A 25,795-nucleotide genomic window follows, 5' to 3' on the forward strand; every position below is an offset into this window, starting at 1 on the left:
TGGGAAGCAACCACTTTATTCTGTCTCGAAATCCCCGATGGTAACGTCGACAAGTGTTACTGCTGGTCGGCGCAACAGGAATACCATCACTACGTGTTGCGTGCTCTTCCTATAGATAACATGAACAATGTGAACCTTCTTATCGATACGTCACACGAAAAGTTATACAGAAAAACAGGCAGTAGCATAATGCGTGCAACGAAACGAACAGATGCAGCAAATGATAGCGCGTCTGCAGTGACCAACTGCAGACATCACGGGATGTTTATTCATTGATAAACACCTTTTTTGATTTACATAAACACACTTTTCAGCTGCAGAAACGGTGTTTTTTGTATACCGTAACAGCGGAAAGTAAAAGTGTGTGACAAAGCTTGATTTTAAGGTATAGCCGTCAAAATCTTTAGCGGTTGTGCATGAGCGGCAATTTCTTCTCTGTATCTTTGTCATTGGACTGAAACAATTAAAAAAAATCAGGGTAAGTGTATGCGCACAAAGTACATGTTCACGAAGCAATTTTTTGTAACTTCATTCGACAAGATTGCATTGACGGACAAAAAAGTGGCCTCTGTGCACAATACCTAAAGTTTTGGCCAATATACACATTGTGTATATTGACGTCACTGACTAATGTAAAGAGTTTATGCTTCGAAGTGTTTTAAATTTTTTTCTTAATTACGATTGATATTACTCTATTGTGAAACTGTTTTTTGGTTTCTCGTTTATGCTGTAGTGCCATCATCACCATCGTCATTTTTTCCATCACCGCGCCGCGTCTCTCGCGCAGCTGGCGCGAGCTCGAGCTGCGCGAGAATTAGAACGAGCTGACACGCCTGGCGTGGCGGACGCTGGTAGCCGACGTGGCTCCGCCTCAGGCCTGGAATAAAGTGGCGAGATCGGCACGGCCCCATCGGCCGCCTTCGACGTCATCTCACGTCTCTCCTTCTCTCGCCGCTACAATGCTTTCACTATCCATGACAAAAGACACCATAGAAGAAGCCTCGCTATAATATGCTTAAGCACTAAAAACGAAGACACCACAATGTTAAATTATAATGGCAAATGCAGGTCAACTTTTTCTACTCTGAGTGGAGCAATCATATTCGAATGGCAGACTGAGAGTGCGAACTGTGTTATCCAGTGACATGTTGAGAGCAACCGCAGACCACGTATTGCTCCTAGTATTAAGAATTCTTTACCCACAGAAATCGGCGGACCTTACCATAAGTTCGGGTAGTGTGTGCGCCCGCATTTCACCATATCACGACCGGATGTTTGAAGTTGCTGGCAGCCATGAACGGGCACGAAAACGCTGCGCGTCCCTCTACCTCACGCTCTCTCATGTCTTCTCGAAGATTTCCGAGTACCAACAGCATCCGTTGGTTCACAAGCGTTCTGACCACAGATTTCCAGATAGCAATCCTGCTCGGATTTACACGCTTCGTTTACAATCCAGTCGAACGCTCGTGATGAGTAATTGGAATTGAACATAAGGAATACGTAGCAATACTTACGAGAAGCAAAGCTGTGCAAAACTATTGGCCCAGTTTGGCTTTGCCAGAATAATACGTAAGTGATTGCCTTATAAGTAATAACACTTCGAATGTGATGTTTACTACATACAACACGATTCAACATGAGACAAAACGTAACCGACATTTTCCGCTACTAGAATACAACAAGTTAAGGACAAAGATATGTGAATTGTTTTCCCCTTTCTAGAACATTTCGAAGCAGTTTAAAACACCATTTGAAGAGAAGCCAGGCAGTTTCCAAGGGCTGACGTACCAACCCCCTTAGGCGCACCGTGAGGAGCATCAAAGTACCAGCAAACACTGGTTGTGGTAAAAGGACCGAGTTAGAGTAAACCGTTTACCACACAAACATAAATAGTTAGAGTGACAATAAAGAAAAAAACCATGTTTTGGCTATTAGTCAAGTACGTGTTCACAATCCCGATAACACCACTCCTAGCGCGAGATGATGCCTGTTCAGGGAAACAACATGGAAAACAAAACGTGGGTCGCAACGGAATCGTCACATTCCCGCAACAAAAGCCGTGACGTTGTGGATTTCAAAGGTGTCTTCTGGGTCCTACGTGCCTTCGAATCGCAAAAACGCACACTGCTATCCGTGTGTGCCATCACCCTAGCATACGAATTTTCAGAAAAATTTCAATGGGTCAATATCATAAAGTTAAGAAATATACATTCTTGTATTGATGACATGACGTCCGCAGCGCTCGGAATAAAATTTCAGCCTTGAGTTTATTCGCAAGTATTAAACTTATGATAGTAAAACTTATTACATTAGAGTTCTTAGAGAGCAGTTTATTATTCTAAACAATGTAAGTGTTTTTTTATTGTCCCCTTGAGGCTGTATTTAAAGCATAAGATGAAAATGTATTCTTGGCTGGATCATAACAATAATTCATCATCATAACCGTCATCATCTGCCTTACTGTGCCCACGGCAGTGCATAGGCCTCTCGCATGATCCGACAATCAATCGAGTCTTGTACTTTCTGCTGCCACGTTATACCTGCGAACTATTTATTCTCATCAGCCCACCTAGGTTTCTGTCTTCCCTTCATGCATTTGCCTTCTCTGAAAATTTGGTCAGTTACCCTTAATGACCAACGGTTATCCTGCCTAAGTGCTAAGTGCTTAGCCTAAGTTCATTTCTTCTTGATTTCAGCTGCGATTTCTATAGCCCCATTTTGTTACCTGACCTACTCCCCTCTGTTCTTTTATCCTGAAGTTACACCTATCAGTCTTTCCTTCTATCGGTCGGTGCGTCACCCTCAATTTAAGCTGAATTCTCTTTGTTAGCCTCCAGGTTTTTGCTCCGTAGGTAAGTACTGGCAAGGTGCACCAAAACAACTCACACGATTCTAATAAACCACGGAGAACAATAATTGGCATGCAATAAAGTCCGATTCTCGACTAAAACAATGACCGGCTTTACTAGTTCCTTCATGCAGGGAGTTTCTGTTGATGCAGTGGTTCGCAATATTTCTAAATAAGGGACAAACGTGCTAAAACTTCTTGTTCCAAATGAAGTATTCTCACGTTCGTTCATTATATTAAACGATAGATAAATAGATAGATAGATAGATAGATAGATAGATAGATAGATAGATAGATAGATAGATAGATAGATAGATAGATAGATAGATAGATAGATAGATAGATAGATAGACAGATAGATAGATAGATAGATAGATAGATAGATAGATAGATAGATAGATAGATAGATAGATAGATAGATAGATAGATAGATAGATAGATAGATAGATAGATAGATAGATAGATAGATAGATAAGAATACTGGCATGCACGTGCTGCATGTTTGTGCAGGACCAACGGCTCAGCAGCAGACTTCATGACGCTGCAGTTCGACGTGGGAATTCGTATGGCCACGCGGTACAACATGCGCCAGTTTGGATTCCTCAACTTGTACCGTGAATTCTCCACACCAACAGTCGTGACGAATGCGCTGCTTGTGCTTAAGGTGATTTTCGCGCCATATTACGCTCTCCAATCCACTTGACATTGAGACCTCTAAGGACGTGGACATTGGGAAGTCGCTATGCCGCTGAACGTCAAAAATGAATACGTTGATTAGTTTAAAGAGACGCTAATTTAAGTTGTCCCCGTAAATCAGATTGTTTTTATTTGATTAGGAGTTTATCAGGAAATCTATCGCTTTTGTTCATTTTCCTTTGTCTTGTATTTATACCACTCCAGCAAGAAACAAGTGACGCTCCTCATACAATCCTGTATGGTACTGCCGTCTGGTTTCTGATGTACACCAGTGTCCTTTACGAAAGGGAACACTCGAGCACGTCGCCTACGCTCAGCGACGGCTGAAGAAATCGCGTCTGCTTTTGCTGGCACCACCTGTTATGAGGCCGGAGTGGGAGTGTTATCTAGCAGCACTTGTCTAACGGCCATGATTTGTTACATTGTTTGCCAATACATAAAACCAACAGCCGACGTGCTTTTCTCGGCTTTATGATGCTGCAGTCGGCCGCAGCAGAGTGCTGGCCAAGCGCTTGTGTGTTTCCTTTTATGAAGGACGACAGCGTACTTGACCAGAAGCGCTTGCAATGGAGACGTGAGGAGGAAAGCGACTACAAAAGACTAGCGCATACTGAAATGCTATATAAATCCATTGACAGCAATCACAACCTTCAAGTTGATACTCAACCAATAAGAAAGATATTAAATGAGCACCTGTATTTATTCGTACTAACCTGTCGAGTCAAACGGTGCAAGGGTAAACAGAATGCTGAATTGGATTTTCAGCGAATCAATACTTACATCAAGAGGCGGCGTGAGGGGTGGAGCCCCTTGCTTGTACTTGGCCTGTCCATCGACTTCTTCGACGATTACGATACAGTCGATGTGATGAGGTGAGTGGCCCGTTGGCTCAGCTTCGTGCTTAGGTTCTTCGTGACCCCCTTTGCAAGTTGAGCTTCCAAAGTATAGCGATTTGAAGACTGTATGGTGAAGCGGTGGGATAATGTGCGGCACATTAATTGACAAACGTTCCAGTTTCTTTCCCTTGTTTTCTGCTGAGTAGAAATGTAATTAATGCTAACTTACCTAGACTTCTGGTGACCCTGTAGTCGACTCTTTAGACCCTCACCACGACTGAAAAGGTTTAAATAATATATTACATTAGAAGTTACGGTTGCAAGCATGCAACGCGAAAAAATAGCGACATTTCTAATGAAAGTTCAATTTCAAGTTGCTATTACTTGAGAGGTCCGCTGTGCATCTTATTCACGAATATCATGCTACGTGATCACTCTCGAAATAAAAGGTTCCATTCAGGCCTAAAACCAACTGAAACTCTCAACATGTGAATAAAAAAAACAATGTCTAAAATAATATGAACAATTGAAATACAAAAGTTATCAGCACAATTCACTTCAAATCACCAATAACAATTGGCAAGTGTGCGGTTTACGCCGCGCTAAAAACGGCGCCATTGCTTCTCTGAGCAAGCGGTTGCTCCTTCCATGGGTTCTTCGGTGCTACGGCTTAAGGGGCAAACAACCAGATGATTCTCAGATCAGACTACAACACGTACCTAAACCGCCGTACAGGCAGAAAGTTGATAGCGAGGGGTTCCAGCCGGCTACTTGTAAGAGAACAGATAGGTGACACAGCACTTCAGTAGCAAATAACGTTTATCGAACAATTTCTAGCCTATACATAGCAGTTGCTGCTCAATGCAACGCTCACTCACTGCCAGGTCATTTGTCACATAATTATTTCCTGTTAGTAGTATGAAAGGTGCGCTGATGCATGTTTGCCCCTTGCTAAATGGCCAAGACTCCTAAAATTCCATGCGTTACCTTGTTATCACTTCTTGCTGAGATCTTCATGTCATGCAGTTTGACTGTGCATTTACAGTGGTGATTGTGGAAGTCGAGATGTAAAACAGGGATTCTTTCAAATAACCCAACATGCTCGCTTCTGGTGTAATCAGTGCATCTGCCCGTCTGTCCTCTGTATCATTGGTCGCGTGATGATGTGACGTCCAAAATGACTCTAGTTTAGCACGCATTGCACATTTCTTTGTTGCCTTTGCTCGACTGGTTCCACGTACGACTATTGTTTTCTTGCCGGCACGTTTATAAGCCTTGTTCGGGGCCGACCATACTACTCTGTATACCATACTATTGTGTATAGACCATACTAGTACTTTTCCGGCTATTTTCTTCACCTTGTGCGCCGTGCCACGCCAATAGGGACATGTGGCGACCATATTTCTCTTTTTCTGTTCATACCTTCTTTTTTACCTGGGCTTTTGCTGCTTGAACATTCTTCAATAGCCTATCGGCAAATGCTTTGAATAGGCTACTTGGGTAGTCTGCATCAATTAGGCGCGTTACTGGGTGCACAAAACTCTTTTGCTTACTATGGTGGCACGGCTTTCTTTAGGGAAGGGTTGAGATCCATATTCACGATAGTCCGATGAATATTTCACACACCAAGCGTCTCTTCATGCACGAAGCTTCACGTGATTGCCACTGAATGTGCGCGTGTTCGCTCGCACTCAAAACTGTGCGACACGTGAAGGCAACCCACGCATTGCATTATAAAAAAACGCGTGGTACGAAGTAAGAGAGAGCAGGTGAAGGCACCAGGCTGGTGCTAGCGGGTGCACCCACCACAACGACGCGATACGGAAAATACGCGATCCAAGCCCTGCATAGGCCGAGCCCGCCCCGAAAAACACCATGCCTGAGCATGACCCGGTGCTTTCAATTATGGCCCATACCCGGCTCGGGTTCCGGATGTTAGCGCCCGGCCGGGCCTGGCCCATTTAATCGAAGTATGCCTTCATTGTAAACGAGGTAATGTCCGATCTTTGGTTACTGTGAAGACTCCTGCCTTAAACAAAATATTTTTATATTGTTTTGAGAATTCTTTGAGTGTCACGACTCACTATGGTACTATGTATACTTTCATTTTAATGCAGTCGTAACATTTTTGCAGAATCACTGTACGGGATTATAAACTATATATGCAGACATACTCCTATTTGGCTGTCCCATTCATCCAGTGGAAGCTATGAAGCTATACTTTGAAATTTAAAAAAACGACTACAAGCTGTATAGCACCATAAAGTGAAACAAAATAAAATACATTTATAGTTTGAATGTACATGATAACAATATCTGGGGTTTCACACCCTAAAACTGCAAAATCATTATGAGACACGCTGCAGTGAAGGGTTCCGGAAATAATGATCATCTGGCGTTCTTTATGCACAGTGACTTCGCACAGTATACGGGGCTTTGGCATTATGTTTTCATCAAAATAAAGCCGCGGCCGAGATTGAACCCACGTACTTTGGCTGAGGTTGCTCAAGAATAGGCAGGTACAGAAGGAACTGACTAACCACTTGATGTTGAAGGCTGCGCCTCTGTTCAGAGGTCAGTGAACCAAAATTCGCAAGACCCCAGCCATTGATGCTAGGAATAAGAACCGCCTTTAATGCACGACCCAAAGCGATCCCAACCAGCCTTCTGAACCAGCTCAACCCAGCAGAAACGGACGCATGAGGACCAAAACCCGGAACGAACAATCTCTCCAGACTGGCGGTCATTGGAACATACGGTGTGAAACATCACAGCCTGGCGCGAAATATACCAGCAGGAAAGCGCACTCGCGCGCAACTCGTCGTAGAATACAAACCATAGACTTTCCTTGCCCGATGCCCAAAATCAGCGTTGACTCTGTAACATGCACGGAGGAAAGAGCCATCGCGCGTAGCCTAACTGACGCCGCATCTCATCGCTCTCCTGGCACCTCAAATTTTCCCGGGCTCGTCGCACTTCCCTGCTTACCGGTAGCCACTTTTTCACCCACTGTGGCTTTTTTGGACGCTGACGCTTGTCTCACGCATGGGCAATGTGCGTGTGTTCTCCTCGGCCTGCTTCCACCGAGTGTGCTGCAGATAAGGGCCTTTCGGCCCAACAAGTTCTGCCTGCTTCATATTTGTTTAATACCAACGGGCCCCTTTGCGCAGCAGATGATGAAGTGTTCCTGCTAAATCGGCGCAGTGAAGAATGAAGTGGCGGTAGAAGCCCACCATGCCAAAAAACTGTTGCAGGCTCTTGACAATCTTTGGTGGTGGATAATGCGGGATTGCTTGAAGTTTCTGGTCATCTGGTCGTATTGTGCCTTGCTCTTCAACAAAAAGTAAGATGTTTATTTTGTTTGAGACCAATGGAACATTCGGGGGGTTGCCGGGGTTGCCTGCATTTGTTGTAATACAGTGATTACTTGAATGAGGCGCTACACGAATGTTTGAGAAAAACCAACACGTTGTTCATGTGCGCCAATGCATATTTGGATTTCGCATATCGAAGCACAAAGATCACGACGCAGTAAAAGGTAGCCGGTGCATCGCACGACTCAATGCGCAACGTCGAAAACTCCAACAATTCCCTGGGCATTCAAATGTTCTTTTCTCAGCCTCGCACTCTGCTAACGGTATTTGCCAGAAATCTCTGCTACAGTCAAGGGTAGTGAATAAGCTGGCGGCCCAAAGGAATGACGTATCAGAGTCAATTGCTGGAAAGAGGTACAAGTATCAAACCATGACGGCCTTAAGCGACGCAAAACCACGCTGTACTATTGTTCTTTGGAGCTAAAACAATCAGGGAGTGTTAGACACTATTACAGTACCCGTGGCAAGCATTTATTTGAGGGTAGCGTTCAGATGTTTACGCTTGAGTGCGCTTATTGAGGGTGAATTGAAACAGTTAGGGCGGACATTACCTGTGTCGGTCCTGCGTTTCAATACATAATTTTGCTATGAGCCTCTGTGAATTTTGCCACAAAGGGCGTTAGGGAAGTTTCGATTGTGGCTTTCAACTCTGATGGCCCATTTCAAGAGTGTATAAAATAAAGAATCCGCTCTGGTCTTAAAAAACAGCAGCACATTTTCTGCAACCACATCAGACTGAGGTTGAGGTGAAGCTAACACATACGGGTGAGGGTGAGCCTTCATGCTATAGCGTTAAGTGCCCGTGTGAACATAAAGCACGGTTTCCGACGTCGTTCTAGCTTTAGTCGCAAAGTTACTCGACAGGAAAATCTGGGTAGGTGTAGAAAACGTTAGCGACGTTGTCACCCATCAAATGTGAGCACTAGACGAGCTGCAAACGTACCAGTGACGACATGAGCAGAGGCCAGGCGCAGATGAGCGTTTACACTTCGCAAAGCTGAGCCTTTAATCGGGAGAGCATTCTTGATGCGATCCAAGAAAATAAAAAAACTGATCCAGTACCTAAAACAGCCGGGACCTGTACTCCTTCCACGAAAACCATCATCACTGGTGCTTTATCAGCGTGGACAACGAGAGACGGAAGGTCACCAACCGTATTCAAGAGTACAACGTGGCTGTGATGGGGCGGGGAGCACAGTGCAAGAACGTTGGTTGGTGCCTTGTTCTCTGGTAGTTGTCTGAGCTGGAGGAAATGGGGCATTGTTATTTTGGGCATGCGCTGCTTTGACGAAGGATTGCCGCGGTTGTGCTTCCTGGCATCTGGATGATGTCGAGACCTGGCGTCGAGTGTTCTGCGACACATATGGCTGCTCTTGAATATGAGCCACAGTTCACAGAGAAGCCGCAGTTAGTTTTCCAGCAGCTGAGTAAAGTGAGAGGACCCCGGGGGGTGGTGCAGTGTTGGCGAGCTATTGACATGCACTCACAATCGCAAGCCTCGGTCATTTCTCCGTTGGCAAAGCCACGGTCTGCTTGGGCACTGGTCTCTGTAGTGACCCCAACTACAACGGCAGCATACCGGATGGTATCTGCTTGTGCCTCCTGCACCATAATAGGTGGTAACCTTTACGAGTCGACCTTGGTTCAGGGCACGGGGTCGGGGTGTCCGACGTTCTTGGGCTGTTAACGGGAAGGCGGACAGTGCAGACAGATTGTAGTGACTGAATGGGTCTAGAGGCCTTGATGGGGCCATCGGAGAGAAAATTGGCTCAGACTGAGAGGGCCGCGCACAGGATGGCTCAAGGATGGATTCAGGTGGAGCGCCTCTGGAAGGTATGTGAGCCCCGCCAACGTTGTTGCCTGGATATCACCCACTGCTTCAGCGAAGACGCCGAGTGAGCAAAATAAGTGACCCCAGAAAAGGCGTATGTCATTGGCTAACTGCTCGAATCACTTGTTCCGCTTCGGTTGCCGAAAGGTCCGCGGGGTCGTAAATATTTTGGAAGGAACCTATATATTCCAGTAGGCTTTCATCTTCAGTCTGTGTTCACCACAGTTGATCTTCCATGCGAATGGCGTAGTCGTGGGGAAAAAGTTCGCCACGGAATATATAGCTTCTCAGTGTGGAACGAACTACTGAAAGACTAGTTACGACACTAATAGGCGTCCAAAGTAGACAGAGGGACGGGCATAACGTGTAGCAAAAGCGTCTACTCTGAGGACTTGCGTGTCGCGATGATTACAAAAAAATGGCAGATCGCACGTACAGTGAGACTCGATGATATGAAATTAACGAATAAGGAAGCTTGATTTCCCACATAGAAATGAGCGCAACGTTACGAGGTGGATGTAAGTTATGCCTTACATGACTTCCATTTCATTATTATTATGTTTGCGCCTAGCGTTTGGCTTCGTCGTTCATTCATGTCACGTAATACCTAATTTCATACTTGTGAAGCTAGCGAAACGGCCGCAAGAGTGCTGAGAGCATAGTATGTTGTGTTTTACATAACACACATGTCATGATTTTCGTGTTTGGACGTGTCATTTACCTTCGTCGTCTATTTACGTCACATATTACCGAATTCGGTATATATTGAAGCTTGCGAAACGGCTGCGAGGGTGCTATAAACGTAGCATGTAGTCATGTTTCACATGACACCCTTATTTTTATTATCACGTTTGCACCAGTCATACGCCTCCGTGATCCATTCACTTCGCGTAATACCAATTCTGCTTTATGTGAACCTAGCTAAATGAACGCGAGCACATCATGAGCGTGACATTTAGTCCTGTTCTTACATAACATGCATGCCATATTTATCATGTTCGCACCACTCATATACTTCCGTCATCCATTCACGTCATGTATTACCAAATTTGGTGTATGTGAAGGTAACAAAACGACCACGACCGCACCATGAACGTGGTGTTTCGTAATGGCTTCCATGACATGCACGTCATAATTTACACGTGAATGCCGGTCCTTAATGTTTACCATGCAGTCATGGCATGCTATACCAATTTTTATTTACGTCACGCGAATGAAATGACCGCAAGAACAGGAAGACCTTGACATGAACTTCATGACATTCATGGCATACATGTCATGATTTACATGTCTTGATTTCATGTTAAGAGTAGTCATTTATGATTGCCATACAGTCATGTCATACAATGCCAATTTTAGTATAGATCTCATTGTTGGAACAGCCAGGAGAACTAGAGGTCGCAGGAGGCTAGATTGATAAATCGACACGGTCAAACTCCCTGAAGTTCACTAAAAAGTGCTTTGCAATAGTATCTGCAGCAGATGTTTTGTCCGTGTGTCATTCGTATGTAGGCATGGCCAGCAGTAATCGAAAACTGTCGGCTGTTGTAGCTTGGCGTGTTGAGGTCCTCGACGATACGAGACTTACCTTGCGCGGCCGCGTCCTATCTCGCCTTGTCGGGCGCTATATGACACTTTTGGTTCGTAGGGTTTTCACCCTAATGAGCGATAGTTGTACCGCAACTGAAGAGAACTGGAATGCGCGAGAATATGGCGTCCAAGATAGGCCGACTGGACGGATGTCTTATGCGTGTCATTCTCGCGGTACGAAAGGTAACTGCAACGAAAAGAATGAAAATTGAGGAAAACACGTTGGAAGGAATGAAAGAAAGTACAATTACATGCAAAAACCACGTTGGTGGCCTAATGAAGGCCCCGCCTTTGCTCAGGCGTGTCAGTTAGCCGAAATTCGCAAGACTCGAGCCAGGAACGCTGCGAACAAGAACCGCCTTTTGTGAATGGTTTAAAAGAGTCATAACCAGTTTTGCGGACCAGCTCAACCCGGCACTAACGCACACATGAGGACCAAAACCCAAGAATGAACAATCGCTGCCAGCTGGTGGTCAATAAAACATACGCCGCGAAACATAACAGCTAGAAAGCACATTAACATGTCACTCGCCATAGAATACGTGCCAACGACTCGCCTTAGCCGACGCCCCAAAACGGCGTGGCCTCTGCTTTGTAGCACGCACGTATTAAAAACCCACCACGCCTAGCATGACCGACACCGCATCTAATCGTTCGCCTGCCATTCAAATGCTCCGTGGCTCGTCTCAGCTACCTTGTTATCGGCTAGGCACTTTTCCGCCCCCTGTTGCTTTTTTTTAAAAACACTGACGCTGGTCTCGCGCATGGACAATGCGTGCGTGTTCTCGCCTGCTTCCGCCGTGCGTGCTGTAGATAAGGGCTTATCGGTCCGACAAGCTGCAGGAACGTTTCGCGGCAAGGACAGATGGGGGGGGGGGGGAGGCAGGGGTCGACGCAATCGATCGAGAAGAAAAATACAGAATTTGGGTTCTAATCGTATCATACGAATGCACAAGAGCGCTTGCGAGTGTTCGAACCTGAATTTCAAAATTCGACCACTCCTGACGGCACAAAGATGATATTATTCTCTTCTATTGTAGCTGCTCGAGGCAGCGACTATCAACGACAATGAGATGTTTGGCAGAAAGCAAACAGCGGCGACCACTATGTGGAATATAAAGTGCGAGATAAAGAGAAGCCTGCTTACAACAGGGTTGCCACCCGCATGGAAGGTATGAATTAAGCGCATTCCAATACTACAGTAGGCTTCATTCCAGAAGGTATCAGCTTTTCAGTTGACAAAGAATTTTATTACTAAGTTCGAAAAACAAAGCCAAACGTCGTGGCCATGTCACTATAGTGATATGTTGGAGATCGGGGGCTCCCGACTCGATACTGAAGCCCACGGGTCCAAGCCCGTTACAACAATGTCGAACCCGGCCCGTGGGCCAGGCTTGGGTTCGTGCTCCACGGACGTTCTGTATGATGTATATGATGGGGCCTTCATCATGGAAGCCAATCTAAACGCACTTCAAGTATTTGCTCCAACTCCTTCAGAAATGCCAATTGCCTTTTTTTCTGCGTGCACCTTACAAAAGGGGTCAAGCGAATATTCCAGAGGCATGGCATCATGACCCTCGTTTGATTCTCTTTTATTGCGATAACAAATATATGGACACTCTCGGCTGGATTTTACCGCTGGTGTCAGCGTCGGCGTCACCGTCACCTAGAACGATTCTTCTGTAGTTATTAGGTGCACAAAGGTCACTACAATCATCTCAGTGTCCATTCGCGAAAAGCGCGCGCTCCTCAGACACAACGAAGTAACAACTGAGATGCTTATTCGAGTGTATCTGTACCTCTAGGTGTGTTTTATGAGTCATTTGTGCGTCAGCAACGTGGGTTCTCGATCCGCTTTCCATTCTGCGCGTGACCTTCAAAGTTGTTGCTATCGCGTTCGTTGCTTCACCTTTGCGGCAAAGCTGTGACTTTTTCGAGTGCACAAAATTTTCAGTGTTAAATTTTGTTAGGTTGGTCTAACATAATTGGTCCTATCTGTATGTAGTTCCCTCGGGTCGCACAGTGTAAGTTCCGCTCTACAAGACGCCCATTGATTGATTGATATGGGGGGTAAAACGTCCCGAAACCACCATACGTATATAAAATTGATTTGTCGGGTTTAACGTCCCAAAACCACCATATGATTATGAGAGACGCCGTAGTGAAGGGCTCCGGAAATTTAGACCACCTGGGGTTGTTTAACCTGCACCCAAATCTGAGCACACGGGCCTACAACATTTCCGCCTCCATCAGAAATGCAGCCGCCGCAGCCGGGATTTGAACCTGCGACCTGCGGGTCAGCAGCCGAGTACCTTAGCCACTAGACCACCGCGGCGGGGCATACATATATAAGAGATGGCATAGTGGAGGGCTCTGAAAATTTCGACTACATGGGGTTCTTTAACGTGCACCCAAATGTGCGCACAAGGGCCTACAAGATTTACGCTGCCATCGAGAATGCTGCCGCCGCAACCGAGATTCGATCACGTGACCTACGGGTCAGCAGCCGAGTAACTTTGCCACTAGACCACCGCGGTGGAGAAGGCACCCGTTGCTGACAATATTCTGTATTGTAGACGTGTTTTTTTTTGTGGTTGTTGCATTGTTACAGGACTATATTCGTGCCGTCCCTTTTCATCGCCATTGGTCACATCTCGTATTCGGACGCAAGCTTTCCAGACTGCACTATACTGCCACCAAACATTCTAGTGTATCCGAATTCACGCAGCAGCCGGACCAACAGGACCTACGGACATACTCTGGTACGAACATCTATCGACTGCTACGCATCGTATCGAAGTGTTTTTTAAAGAAATCTCATATAAGACAGTTGCTCTTACTGTGGTTTTGGATCCTGTGCGCTTGCAAAGCTTAGAGATAAGACAAAACCCTAAGTCGAGGCCACACATATTAGTAGTATTCATAAAAAATAAACGCCAAATTTGGCAGTCCTGCAGAGCCTTCCTAATTTAAACAAACTGTATTGTAAGAAGTTGAATACTATTGAACCACGTTTTTAGAAACCTATCTTGTATCACAGCGCCCATCCCAAGCGTGTAAAAGACGGCTCGCCGTGTGTAAGTTGCACAACAATTCTTGCGTGAACTGTAAGTGTGATACCTCAAGGCGCAGGTGACAAGATCGCTATGAGCTAATTGTCCATATGACATGCTAGCCTCTTTATCACAAGATAAATTTAAAGGAAATTTATTTTCGCAAGTCCACGGAATGTGGAAAAACACTCTTCATAGGCAAGTTGAAGGTTGATAGATATGTGGGGTTGAACGTCCCAAAACCACCATATGATTAAGAGAGACGCAAAGTTGGAGGTCGGAGATTCAGTGTATTGCTACACTTGCATACAGTGTCGCATAATTAAGCAGATTGACCAGCGTGCCCTTATCAGAGTTCGTTTAAGCGCGCCACTTAAGCCGTCGAAATTATGTAACCGCTTCAATAAACCTCTAGTAAAGGTATGACTTGTAGTAATCAAAACAAGCCGTCATTCGTGTCTTGTGCCGGAAGGGTCGCCCTGCACACCTGCTTGCCATGCGAAAAAGGGGACATCATTCAGAAACAATGATATGTATATGACGGTCTCATCAGCACAATTGTCACTCAACCGTTAGTGGTGAATATGGCTGTCAACCTAAACTTTAAAAGTGTCTCTGGCTAGCAAGGAGCCCCAATCAAGTGGGGAGAGAAACAATCAATTCGTGTATTATTGCATTTGAAAGAAAATGGATTCAGTATGAGTCATTGATTTCATTATCTGGCGAACAACTTTTGTAGGTGTCAGCTAGCTTGTCTTCATGATTCGCTGACGCCATGCACAGGAAGCATTATGTGATGGTGACCCTCTCATTATCCCTTTTTGTATCTCTGCTACTCCGGTTGGGACAGTGTATGCATTAACTCAATGTGCTATAGAGCCTTTCACTGTTTACAAACACAGGCCTTTGATGACATCTTCTTTGGTCCACCGATGTGTCTTAAAGGCATTGGTCGGCACGAAGTACTTTTGAAAATAGCCTGCTAATTTCATACGCTTTCTTTACCTTGTTTTTCCTTGTTAGACGAAATATATTTTATTAAATATTTTTTTGAGCTACATAAACATATTAAAAATTTTTTTTGAACGATGCGGTTGTTTTTTTTATCTAAAAACTAAAGAGAGACTTTCCTTAACCTTGAAAGAAACTTCAAGACGTGCTTTCAGTTTGACGTTAAGAGCTTTACCAGCTTTTAACCTCTTAATGAGGCGACCGGAAGCTTTTGAAAAACAACGCTTGAGGTCTTTAAGCCGTCTAATACCGCAGTCACAACCCATGATGCTTCCCTTTATCTCTTTCTTTTTCTTTCTGCCTTACCCCCGTGAAAAGCAGCCGGCTAGAAACCCGCTTTCCAGGCCGACGGCTCCTTTTCTTTCTCCTAAAAATTCATCTTCTGCACTTTTGTGTGGCTTGTTTGTATGTAAATTTTTACAATATGCTCCTACGTGATTATCACTATAGGTTTTTGGAAAAAGTTGATTTCAGTTGATAGTCAGTGCTTCATATGGTGGATTGTTCATTTTTCTAATTTGTTTTAGATGTGCTTTTACCTCTCCGCTTTTTTAATGCTTCTGGTACTGTGGGGTATAAGAAAATACAATAAAAAATTGAAACATGCTCTGTCTTCACTTTATTGCATCGTTTTTCGATTCAAGCACTAAGTGAACATGCTGTCCTCTAACCTGAACCTTGCGGCAAAATTGGTTGCAGTGAAATGCACCGTATTTTATTACGTAGGCCTTGGGTGCGAATGCTTTCTGTAAAGAAGTACACGAGCATTTGTAATGCCTTGTGCGCGAATATTGATATCTCACGCAATATCAAAACTTGCTCTTCCTTGTGAGCGCTGTCTTGTCAGTGGATTGTTTTGCCTAATTACAGCTAATCTTTTCCTATCTATAATTAGGACTAGTGTTTTTAGCATTGTCATTGAAGGTTACACAATGCAATTACATTGGAAAGGACAACCGGCAGCATTCACTGTATTTTAATACGACCACGTCTGTTCAAATTAAGCTACATTTTTATTTTTAAAAAGACACGAAATAATATTAGACGTTGTAAAAACTGCGGTCTCGTTTGAAAGAATCTCGAAAACAAAAACACGTGAAAGCGCTGGTCTTTATGACAGACGAAGTGCCAGTCGTTGATGTAAAGACTACGTTGTGAACAGAAACACATTTTTTCCCATAACTGGTCAATGAGCTCTAGAAAGTCTGAAATAAGAGCAAGGCATTCTATTGTGAGAAACGTTAGGTGTAAGGTTGCCCCACAGAGAATACCAGAAATATGTTCGGATTCTGAATGGAATGCTGAAAGCGGCAGTAGTTGTTGATAACTAACTCTATGTCCATGCTTTTTGCAGAAAGTAGGAGGTATTATGACCCACAGAAATTTCGAAAGCCCCCCGCGCCCATTCATCACTGATCAAGTAAATTACAATTGTATATTCGCAGTCAAAAATACATTTGCCGAAGCTGGTACTATATATTAAAAAATATAATCACGAACCACCATGCCCTTTGATGCCTAATGCCCCATACCTTGGTTTATGTCACCGCCTCCCAAGAATTTATCTTTAATAGTGACACATTGCCACCATAAATGAAAAGTTGCGTATTTTCACGTTGTGGAGAAGGGGCAAAAGATTTTTTGAAGTATGAAAGAAAACAAAATATGTGACTTGGTAAAACTTTTGGAAGGCCACGACTCGGTGGTCTAGTGGCTAAGGTAGTCGGCTACTGACCCGCAGGTTGTGGGATTGGATCCCGGCTGCGGTGGCTGCATATTCACTGGAGGTGAACATGCAGCAGGCCGACGTGCTCATATTTGGTTGCACGTCAAAAATCCCAGGAGGTCAAAATTTCCGGAGCTCTCCATTACGGCATATCTCATAATTGTATGATGGGTTTGCGACGTTAAACCACACATATCAATCAATGCATCAAATAATTTTAAAAACTACCTGCACAACCTTCATAAAATGGCGTAGTTTATGTCAGAAACTAGTCTCCAACAGGCCCCTTTGTAAAATGCTAAAAAACAAAAACCTAATTCATGTGAAAACTACTGCATTTATTTTGCTTCTAAAAAATGGGGTGTAACATCCAAGAACCATGAGGGGATGCTATGGTGGAGGGCTGTGGAAAATTCTACCACCTTGGTTTTTAGCCTAACGGTACAAGATGGTTAGTGCATGCGGTTCAAGCTGCAGCACCTCGACGAGGAGCGCGGCCACCCAGACCGGGATTTGATCCTGCTACCTCGGAGGCAGCATACGGGCAACCTATCTGCCAGACCACCTAGGCAGGTATTATTGGTGATGCGTCATAATCAGTCTTACGTAACACGGGCCATTTTGAAACTTACTATTTACCTAGACTTACTGCACTTTTATGTGTAAAGCGCTAGTATTTATCAAATATACGAAAAAGTGGTGTCAACCATAAGCCAGTGCAGCGTGTGTGAATATTCCTACGATGATTAAGAAACACATTCTATTTAATAACATCACACAAGTGCTCTTTGGCGACTATCCTACGTTTTTACCAACTTGTTTTTCTTTTTCACACCGCAGAATGACACGCTGCCTATACTTGAAAGGGTGCGGAAGTCGCACCCACAGCTGCCTCTGTCCATCTCGGTGGCACTCAGCGGGCGATACTACACACCGAAGCGAACGGATACTTTCGAGCGCTATCTTCCCTTCGAGAAATGCGTAGAGGGACGCGGTCCGCGTTTTGACGATCCAGCCCAAGTGAGTGCTTGCATATCGGACAAGTGAAGCATTATTTCAGAAAATTGCTTCTTGAAAGTGAGTGTACCTACCTAATGTGCTATCGCAAGGTGTCGACAGACGCAGGTGCGAGCTCTTTGTAAATCGTTAATTCATTATCCTGAGTGAAAAATGTAGGCCCGTTACACAACAAATTCGCCAAAGAAGACGGCAACACTATAGGGGGGGGGGGCAGTACGTAAACATTCCGGTAGTTGAGCAGAAGAGCTATTTGGTTAATTCAGTAAAACATAAATTGTCGCTTATGGGTGGTTTTTACGTTCTTATGGACGTTAATGGTTGTGCCTCACCAATGATTTGAAAAAGGGGTTGAATACAAAGGCTGTTCGGCGGGATTCACCAATAAGTACCTTCATAGACAAATAGCGTCACTGGTATGTCGTTTCCAATATCAGAATGACGTTACTGTTTAGCCCATTACTGATATTAAAGCAGGCGTGGAATATATTTGTAGTTTTGATGAATACCTTACTACACGTTGTAACCTCTATCGGTTTCTCTATCGTAGTTGAGGTTGGGTAAGATACCAAAAGAAGAGGCTTTTGATATTGTTTACCACTGCACATTTTTTAATTTGCACCATCTGCAGCCCGTGTGACATAAGTTATACGTAAGTTCTCGAACAAAATTTGTGGCCAGCAAACAGTATCCGCATCGAGCCAGAGCCGCAAGGTAGGCTTGTTTGTAAGTCATTAGGGCTCTTTTTCTTTTGCAGCGCGAACTCTACTCAAGGGCAGATCAATTAAAGCACGAAGAAGACCGCTCGTAGCGCTGGTGCTGTTCTCTTCGTGCCTTTTTCTTTTCTCCTTTTGCCGAAATCTCGCTGCAAAAAGGAAGTGCCCTAATGTGCGTCAACATAGCTCTTGAGCACTGTGCTGTAATCAAAAGGAAGATTGAACGCAAAATCGGTTCAAAATGCATGGTAATTTAGCAATACTACGCTAAAATATCAGTACGTTGCTGGAACGAGTGACCTACTCAGGAACTTCCATCTTGAAGAGGTTTGATGTTCGTAGCCCAGTGGCGCAGATATACCAGCAGAAGGAAAGGTGTAACACTCGCAAATAATTCACGCTGCTATCAGGATCGTCATGGCTTCCGTGGTAACGCCTGCATGGTAACTGGTCACCTTGCCTCTCCATCGCGTGCCTGACCACATAGCGAATTTTCTCACGCATAACCCTCACCCTCACGAATGGTTCGCGTAAAGTCAAGTTTTATAAAAACGACTTCCACGGACATCCACGAAGCTAGCTTCCTAGCATGTATACATATATAGCTGTGGTAAAGCGCACTGAAGTAAGTTACGTTTTCTGTCTTTATCTTAGTTCCAAATTTTTTGAAGTCCTGTATTTTCTATATATGAAAAATATGCATCCGGCCTCCTTTTAAATAGTAGATAATGTTTGCACGGCAGGTTTTTTTTTTTTTTTTGGAAATCGATAGCATCCAGACGTATCCAAAAGGGGACTAAGTGAACGACACATAACACACATACGCAGTGCTGGGCACTTTTGTTACGGCTCTATCGCTTTAGAGAAATATAACGACTTTATTGGCTAAATTCGCCTTCAAATGCGTACAAATAAAGAATAATCGCTTTTTCTCTAAATTTAGGTATTCAAGTAGCGTGCAGTATGCCACAAATCAATCCTCATAATTCATGAAACGATCTTATTATGTACTTGCTGACGGCCTATTGTGATGTGCAGTAATTCCCAGCATTATGAACTGCATTGATACGTTGCTTTTGGTTTTCTTTAGAGAGAAGCCTAGTTATTTTCATTCATTACTTAAAGTAGTTACGAAATGTCAAGGAGGAAATATGCCGGAGCATTTACTGCTAGCATAACGGCAGATCTTCCGTCGTGACGAAATTTCACCACAGAAATGGCCTATATAAAAACGCTGAAAAATCACCTTGCGGATTGGAAGTAAAACGCTTGTATTTTTATACCTACAACAACGTAAAATGCGCTCACCTGTTTACCTACTCGTTTGCAATCTGCTTCATTCTGGATAGTCGTGGAGCTGGCTTGTTATTGATTTATCTTTAGCAGCAAATGGTTGCAGCGCTTACTCGACACAATCACACAAGAAGGCCCAGAAGAGCCACCTAGGCTAAAGTACTGGCAAAGACGATCTTTTTAGAGGCCCACCTACTCTATATATACCGCCAACACATCAGAGAACATATCAAGTAGTGGCACCAAGAAAAATTTCCCAAGGCTTCAAGCTTTTGAACAGCGTCTCGACAAGTTGTAGTCAAATTTAAACAGATCATCAGCTTGTACACAGCAAAAACATTTCTTTAATTCACAATGATATGGGCGGTTTATTATGCAAGGTATCATGTTTTCCTAACTGCACCCACACACAAGCGTAAACACACAATTCAAGTTGTTTCAGCCATTTTTCATGACTGACACACAATACGAAACCAACGACTGAGAACATAGTAGAACCCCACATTTAGAAGAAGAGTGATATACGAAAGAATAGCGTATCCTTGAGCAAATGCGATTTCTTGTTCTTTCCGGTTTCATGCTTCTCACTATGTTCTTCAGTTGTATACACATTATGGTAAGGAAACGCTTCATCTTGTACTCGCTACCACTCTAATTGAACTGTACGAAAAGAATGTGGTCAATCTTATTCATTCAAAATAACGTTATTAAATTCGTGGTTACAAATGTGTGGGGACTACTTATGTCCTGATGTGCAGTACCTTTTGACGTACGTGTTCCTGCAAGTGCTTTGATTTTGCTAAAGAGGTTTAAAATAAAAGCACAAAGCTGATTTCTTTCCACTTCAACGTTGCTCATTACATAACTATTTTACTGAGAACTCTGCATAGACCATGAATAGATTTTCTGAGTGTTTTCGTCGTGTCACTGTCATTGTGTGGGCGACGAGAGCTGCGATAGCGAAGCTTTTTTCTCTGTTCCCTGATTTTGTCAAAACAATGCACTGTTTTGTCTCTAGCAAAAGAAAATTTTGGAATGTATGATTGATTGCTTGACAGATATTATGTTAAAATTTGCCACCGTTTTTCCGTTTCTTCAGATATGTCCAAACGTTGTTGCAGCCCAGTGGAAATTGCAGAAGAACGACAGTTACTTCTACGAGTCTCTTGTGAATGAGAGGTTGAGACTGACGTTTACGTTCGACTCACTAGAATGGTTGAAAGCGAAGGTAAGTGGCAGCCTATGTGTCTGCCCAAGCTGTTGTGATGAGCTAAGCCGTTGTGGTCATGAAGCGTCGAAGCTGTATAGCGGTAAGGCATGAGCAGTAAATAACTAACTCGCAATGCTTCCCCAGCAAAGCTAAATAAATTATCAAATTAGCTCAACAACGTTATAATATAATACAGTAGAGTTGCTTAAGCAAAGTTAGTGAGTGACTCGTACTCGAACTACCCATCATCAAAATCTTCAGTGCAGTGCACTGTAAATTGGAATGCAATATAGCACCACGACCACTTGATGAAAAACACCCACCATGTATTTTGCATCGAGAGGGTTGGTATCATGTACATTTCTGTGTAGTCGATAGGAAAATATGACGCCACACTTCAGAACAACGTGTCTTTACGTTAATTATACCAGTGTCATTTTTTCTGAATAGAGTGCATGAGAGCAGTAGTTATCAATCAAGGCTATAACACTACGCAGCCTACCCGGCAGATAATTGCAAGATACGGGAGCACCACGGGGACCCTCGCTTCACTGTTAAAACAGCAACGACAAGCATTCCTCTTTTTTTTTTTGGCGTTCACCATGGGTAGTGGCCAAATAATGGTAGATGAACGAAGTGCTTAACATCGCAAACGACAGGAGGAGATAGAAGAGTCGAGAACGGAGCACTGAACAAACAACGTTCTGATATCTTCTATCCCCTCTTGTCGTTTGCGCTGCTAACCACTTTCTTCGGCTACCATGCAGCACCAACCAGACCAATCAAGCACTTTGCGAAGTAATGGTTTATAGCGGGACGTCAGTTTAATGTTTACAATACCACATTCTAAATGGGCCGTGGTGGCCTGGGGTTCCTGCTGCTCATTCGCCAACCCGACGTTTGCTGAACCGAGTCTTGGCTGTGGTTGCAGTATTTCGATGGAGACAAAATATGAGAGGTCCTTGAGCTTTGGTGTATAGATGCAGTCTAAAGAATCCCCGGTGGCGGAGCTTTGCGGAGCACACCGTAAAGCTATGGCGTCTCACATAATCATACCTTTGTTTTTAGAAATAGAAGCACCAACAACTATTACTTAAAAAAAACAGACTCTTCGTTTTGACGAATATCACAATGACATTTTCACCTCAAATTGCAACTTTCGCCATGTAGATACGTCAGCATTTTAATTACGGGATATAAAACATTTTGCGTGCTACAAGCACACAGTAACGACGAAAAAAGAACGATACGGGAACAAACAAGCACGCTTGTGTTGGACCGTATAGACGTCAGAGTCTCCCATGCGACGACGCAAGAAAAAAAAAACGCCACTAGTGTCCTTATCGCCGTGCAAGCGATAGCAGGGTAGTGCGAAGAGAGACATCCGCAAGCGAGCGTACAGAAGCCCTTCCCTTTCGTTGGTGCTGAGGTACCTTTCCCTGAAACTAAAGGGCCTAGAAAATTCCCATCAATTATTTTTGCTCCAGAACAATAAAAAGCTTGGCAAAGTAAGAACAGGTTCAATGCAAAGCATGTGTCAGTTATTTCGCCGTGGTGCAACTCGCAATTTAACTGCACGCGAGCACCTCATGACAACGAGTTCGACACAAGCACTTCCACGTGCGTTCTTTAACACCCAAATGCCTAAATCTGGACGTACACACGTTGCCAAAGCGATGAAGGGCATACACAAGCAATGTATTGTATAATCAGTAATACGAAGCTCCCTTTATCTGGAACAATTGGCCTTGGCGACTTTTGTCTTACCTGGTGCATTCTCAATCCATCTCTCGCCCACTCTACGTTCAACTGCTTTATTACGCGTTCTAGAATGTCCTGGTGACGATCGTTTTCCCTTTGTATATACTACAAATGGGAATACATGCGTGACTACTCTCTCGGTGCACACCGAAAGTCAAAATTGAATCCTGGGAAATAGCCCGGGCAATCGGGGAAACCAACGCTAAGAGAAACACGATTGTGATCACGACCCACAATTTTAGCGATTTACGAGTAACCGTTTGGTTTGGCTAGTTGAAGCCAGAGCTTAGAACCTTCGAGCCTGCGCGCGCTATGCTGTGTGATGCAACCACGTCGGATTATAGGCGGTCGTGGCATGTGCGATGTTCATCGCGCGCGTCTCGAGTGTCCTGTTCCACGGCGCACACTATGGTGAGAGGCATTGTTGAGCTTCATAATAAAAGTTGCCATGGTTCTTCGTCAGGGCTACGTGTAGCAATAACAAGAAACGTTCAATATCACACTTTCTCATGCGACACGCTGGAGAGAAATCGAGTTATACACTTACCAAGGACGCTCGCAACGGCCCGCGTTTCCAGGGCTCTCACTGTTCTGCTTCGCGAAAGCTACGGAAAACGGTAACACTGAATTCTTTTAGGTTTGTCGCAATTCACAACGTAACATTTGCGTCGACTGAGGTCTTTCTTCGTAGAGCGCGGAACTATTGCGTATGCTCTTGTTTTCGCCGCCCGTCGCACTGGCGAGTGAACCAGCAAGCATGACGTGGTGGTTCGGTGACGAGTTCATGTCGAAGAAAAATTTGTAGCACTGTTTCTGAGTGTTAAATGCGCAAACATACCTACTATTTAGCTAAATCATTGTTTAGCATGCGCTGATTACATACGGTTGTGCAGCAAACTGTGCAGAGGAGGCGGGCTTTGCGCTTCTGAAAACTGCGCCGACAGGTGGCGCTACTTGTCTAAACAGTTCCACAATCTAATGTCTACTGTTCCTTCTTTGTTGTTTTTGTTTCTCCGTAGCACAAAAAATATTTACATTATATACATTATCACTCACTGTTAAGGGGAACGCTTGAATAAACACCGTTGATATTGGTGGCCCTCTAAGAGGTAGTGGACACGGAGACAATCTTAACGTACTATCAACAGAAATGTTTACGGGACTCCAATAGTTTGATACAGAATCCTCTTTGCATGACAATGTAATTTAGAAAGAAATGTTCCATACTGCAATTTACTATCCAACCTGTAGTGTCACCATCTTGATTTCAAGCATTAAGCACTGATACACAGAAATTGGCCTTTGTTGTGAATCGAACGTCGAGCGAAATTTTGCTGATCATAGAATGTCGCTAGACTGTCAAGCAGAGTCTGACCTACGAACCACAAGAAGTCCTTTCAAAACCTAAGTCGATAGGCTTCAGTAACATAGCGAAAACCAAACATGTTGTGCACGCAGCTATTTCCTTTAGCAGTGCAAACATTTGTGCAAGGAACAAGCACTTAACCGGGCTCTTATTTACGGCTCATCGTTGTTGAGTTGCCGCAGTTTCAAAAGCTACGTTTCAGGACAGTTTTGACGCTCAACCTGATCCTCCGCGCGTTCCCTGCAGCTGTGCGAGGTCAAACGCTTCTTGACGACTGTTTCGTTTGGCGTGGCTGCATACGACGTCGAGTATGACTCATTGCGACAAGGCTGCCCGGAGACCGGCATCAAGCCTGGCGCCTTCAACCGTCTCTCCGGAGTTAAACGGCTGAATAACTTCCTGTTCAAAGACTACAATGGATATCCTGGTTGCGTGGGCCTGAACTTCAGTACCAGTCGAGTGACATGAGCTCCTAATAAATGAACACTGCATGATGCGGGTTTTAGACAGATGAGCCATTTGATCTCTTCGTTGCGCATTGTAGTGTTCGCTAAAACCTGGCCTGCCATAGGATATCCTAAATATTACAAAGATAGCAACATATACCACGTGATCGCCAATTGATAGCATCTAAATAGCTATTGTACAAGGAATATACTTGAAAAATATACTTAATATTAGAGTATATAAGAATAAGAATAAGCGTATGAATAAAACAAGTACATAAGAATAAGAATATACTTATTGACTAGATATTCAACTTCATCTGTAAACATATCTCAGTTATACTGCACTGAACGGGTATCAAAACTGCTTAGAATCGGGTCTAGGAAAGTCGCTAATTCAGTGTTATTCATGTCAAACTATACCAAAGATTCTTACTCACTGTCATGATTAGGTGAGAGTACAACCCCGGTAGTCATCACGAGCTGGTTCCGGGTGCTAGAATGGAAACTGAGAGGGCGAAATCAGCACCCCGGTTCTCTAATGACAACGACTTGTGCAACGTGTGCCAAGTGTCTCCTCTGCTTGTGCCACCGTCGTCAAACGACAGCAGAAGATAGCGATGTTGGCTCCAGGTCAGTAGATAGGGCTGTGTGTTGTGTCATGCTACAGCCCTTCTGATGATAGACTGGCGCTCCGAACATTTTAATAGATTTTTATGTAATATCAATGTGTCGGTTTGGTGCAAGGCTATTCTTTAAATTTAGTAAAATAAGTTATGTAAGTGTTTGACGCTTACAAGTGAGTTTTAGTGCGACGCACATAGTGTCCGTAAAGAAGTGCAGTTGCGATAAAGCGCATGCGCAAGACCTTCGTCTCTTGCGCTGTGTACCAAATTCTGCATTCTGGTATACGTAACACTATTTTAATTCGCAATGTGTTCATTAGTGTCGAAACAGCGGACCAGAGAGAGATTTTGCTAACGCTCTCTCTGGTAGAGTGACGTCTTCTGAAAGATGCCAC

The 25,795-nt window shown here is 44.0% G+C and overlaps 1 protein-coding gene and 1 long non-coding RNA gene across 2 annotated transcripts; one reads left to right on the forward strand and one right to left on the reverse strand.

Annotated features, from left to right (window-relative positions):
- Positions 1–25,332, reverse strand: LOC142768607 (uncharacterized). Its single transcript, XR_012885356.1, has 4 exons — positions 25,215–25,332; positions 4,610–4,657; positions 4,325–4,503; positions 1–454 (listed from the first exon to the last, which is right to left on the reverse strand). It is a non-coding gene; the product is annotated as an uncharacterized LOC142768607 (long non-coding RNA).
- On the forward strand, positions 3,365–24,842 carry LOC119186260 (uncharacterized). The gene is made up of 6 exons (XM_075870620.1): positions 3,365–3,512; positions 4,310–4,416; positions 13,787–13,937; positions 17,806–17,985; positions 21,091–21,219; positions 24,575–24,842. The coding sequence occupies exons 1-6, from the start codon at positions 3,384–3,386 to the stop codon at positions 24,794–24,796; spliced, it is 918 nt and encodes a 305-aa protein (XP_075726735.1). The 5' UTR covers positions 3,365–3,383; the 3' UTR covers positions 24,797–24,842.
- Positions 25,333–25,795: the final 463 nt, after the last annotated feature.

Source organism: Rhipicephalus microplus, chromosome 8 (genome assembly GCF_043290135.1).
Source record: "Rhipicephalus microplus isolate Deutch F79 chromosome 8, USDA_Rmic, whole genome shotgun sequence".
Classification (NCBI taxonomy): Eukaryota; Metazoa; Arthropoda; class Arachnida; order Ixodida; family Ixodidae; genus Rhipicephalus; species Rhipicephalus microplus.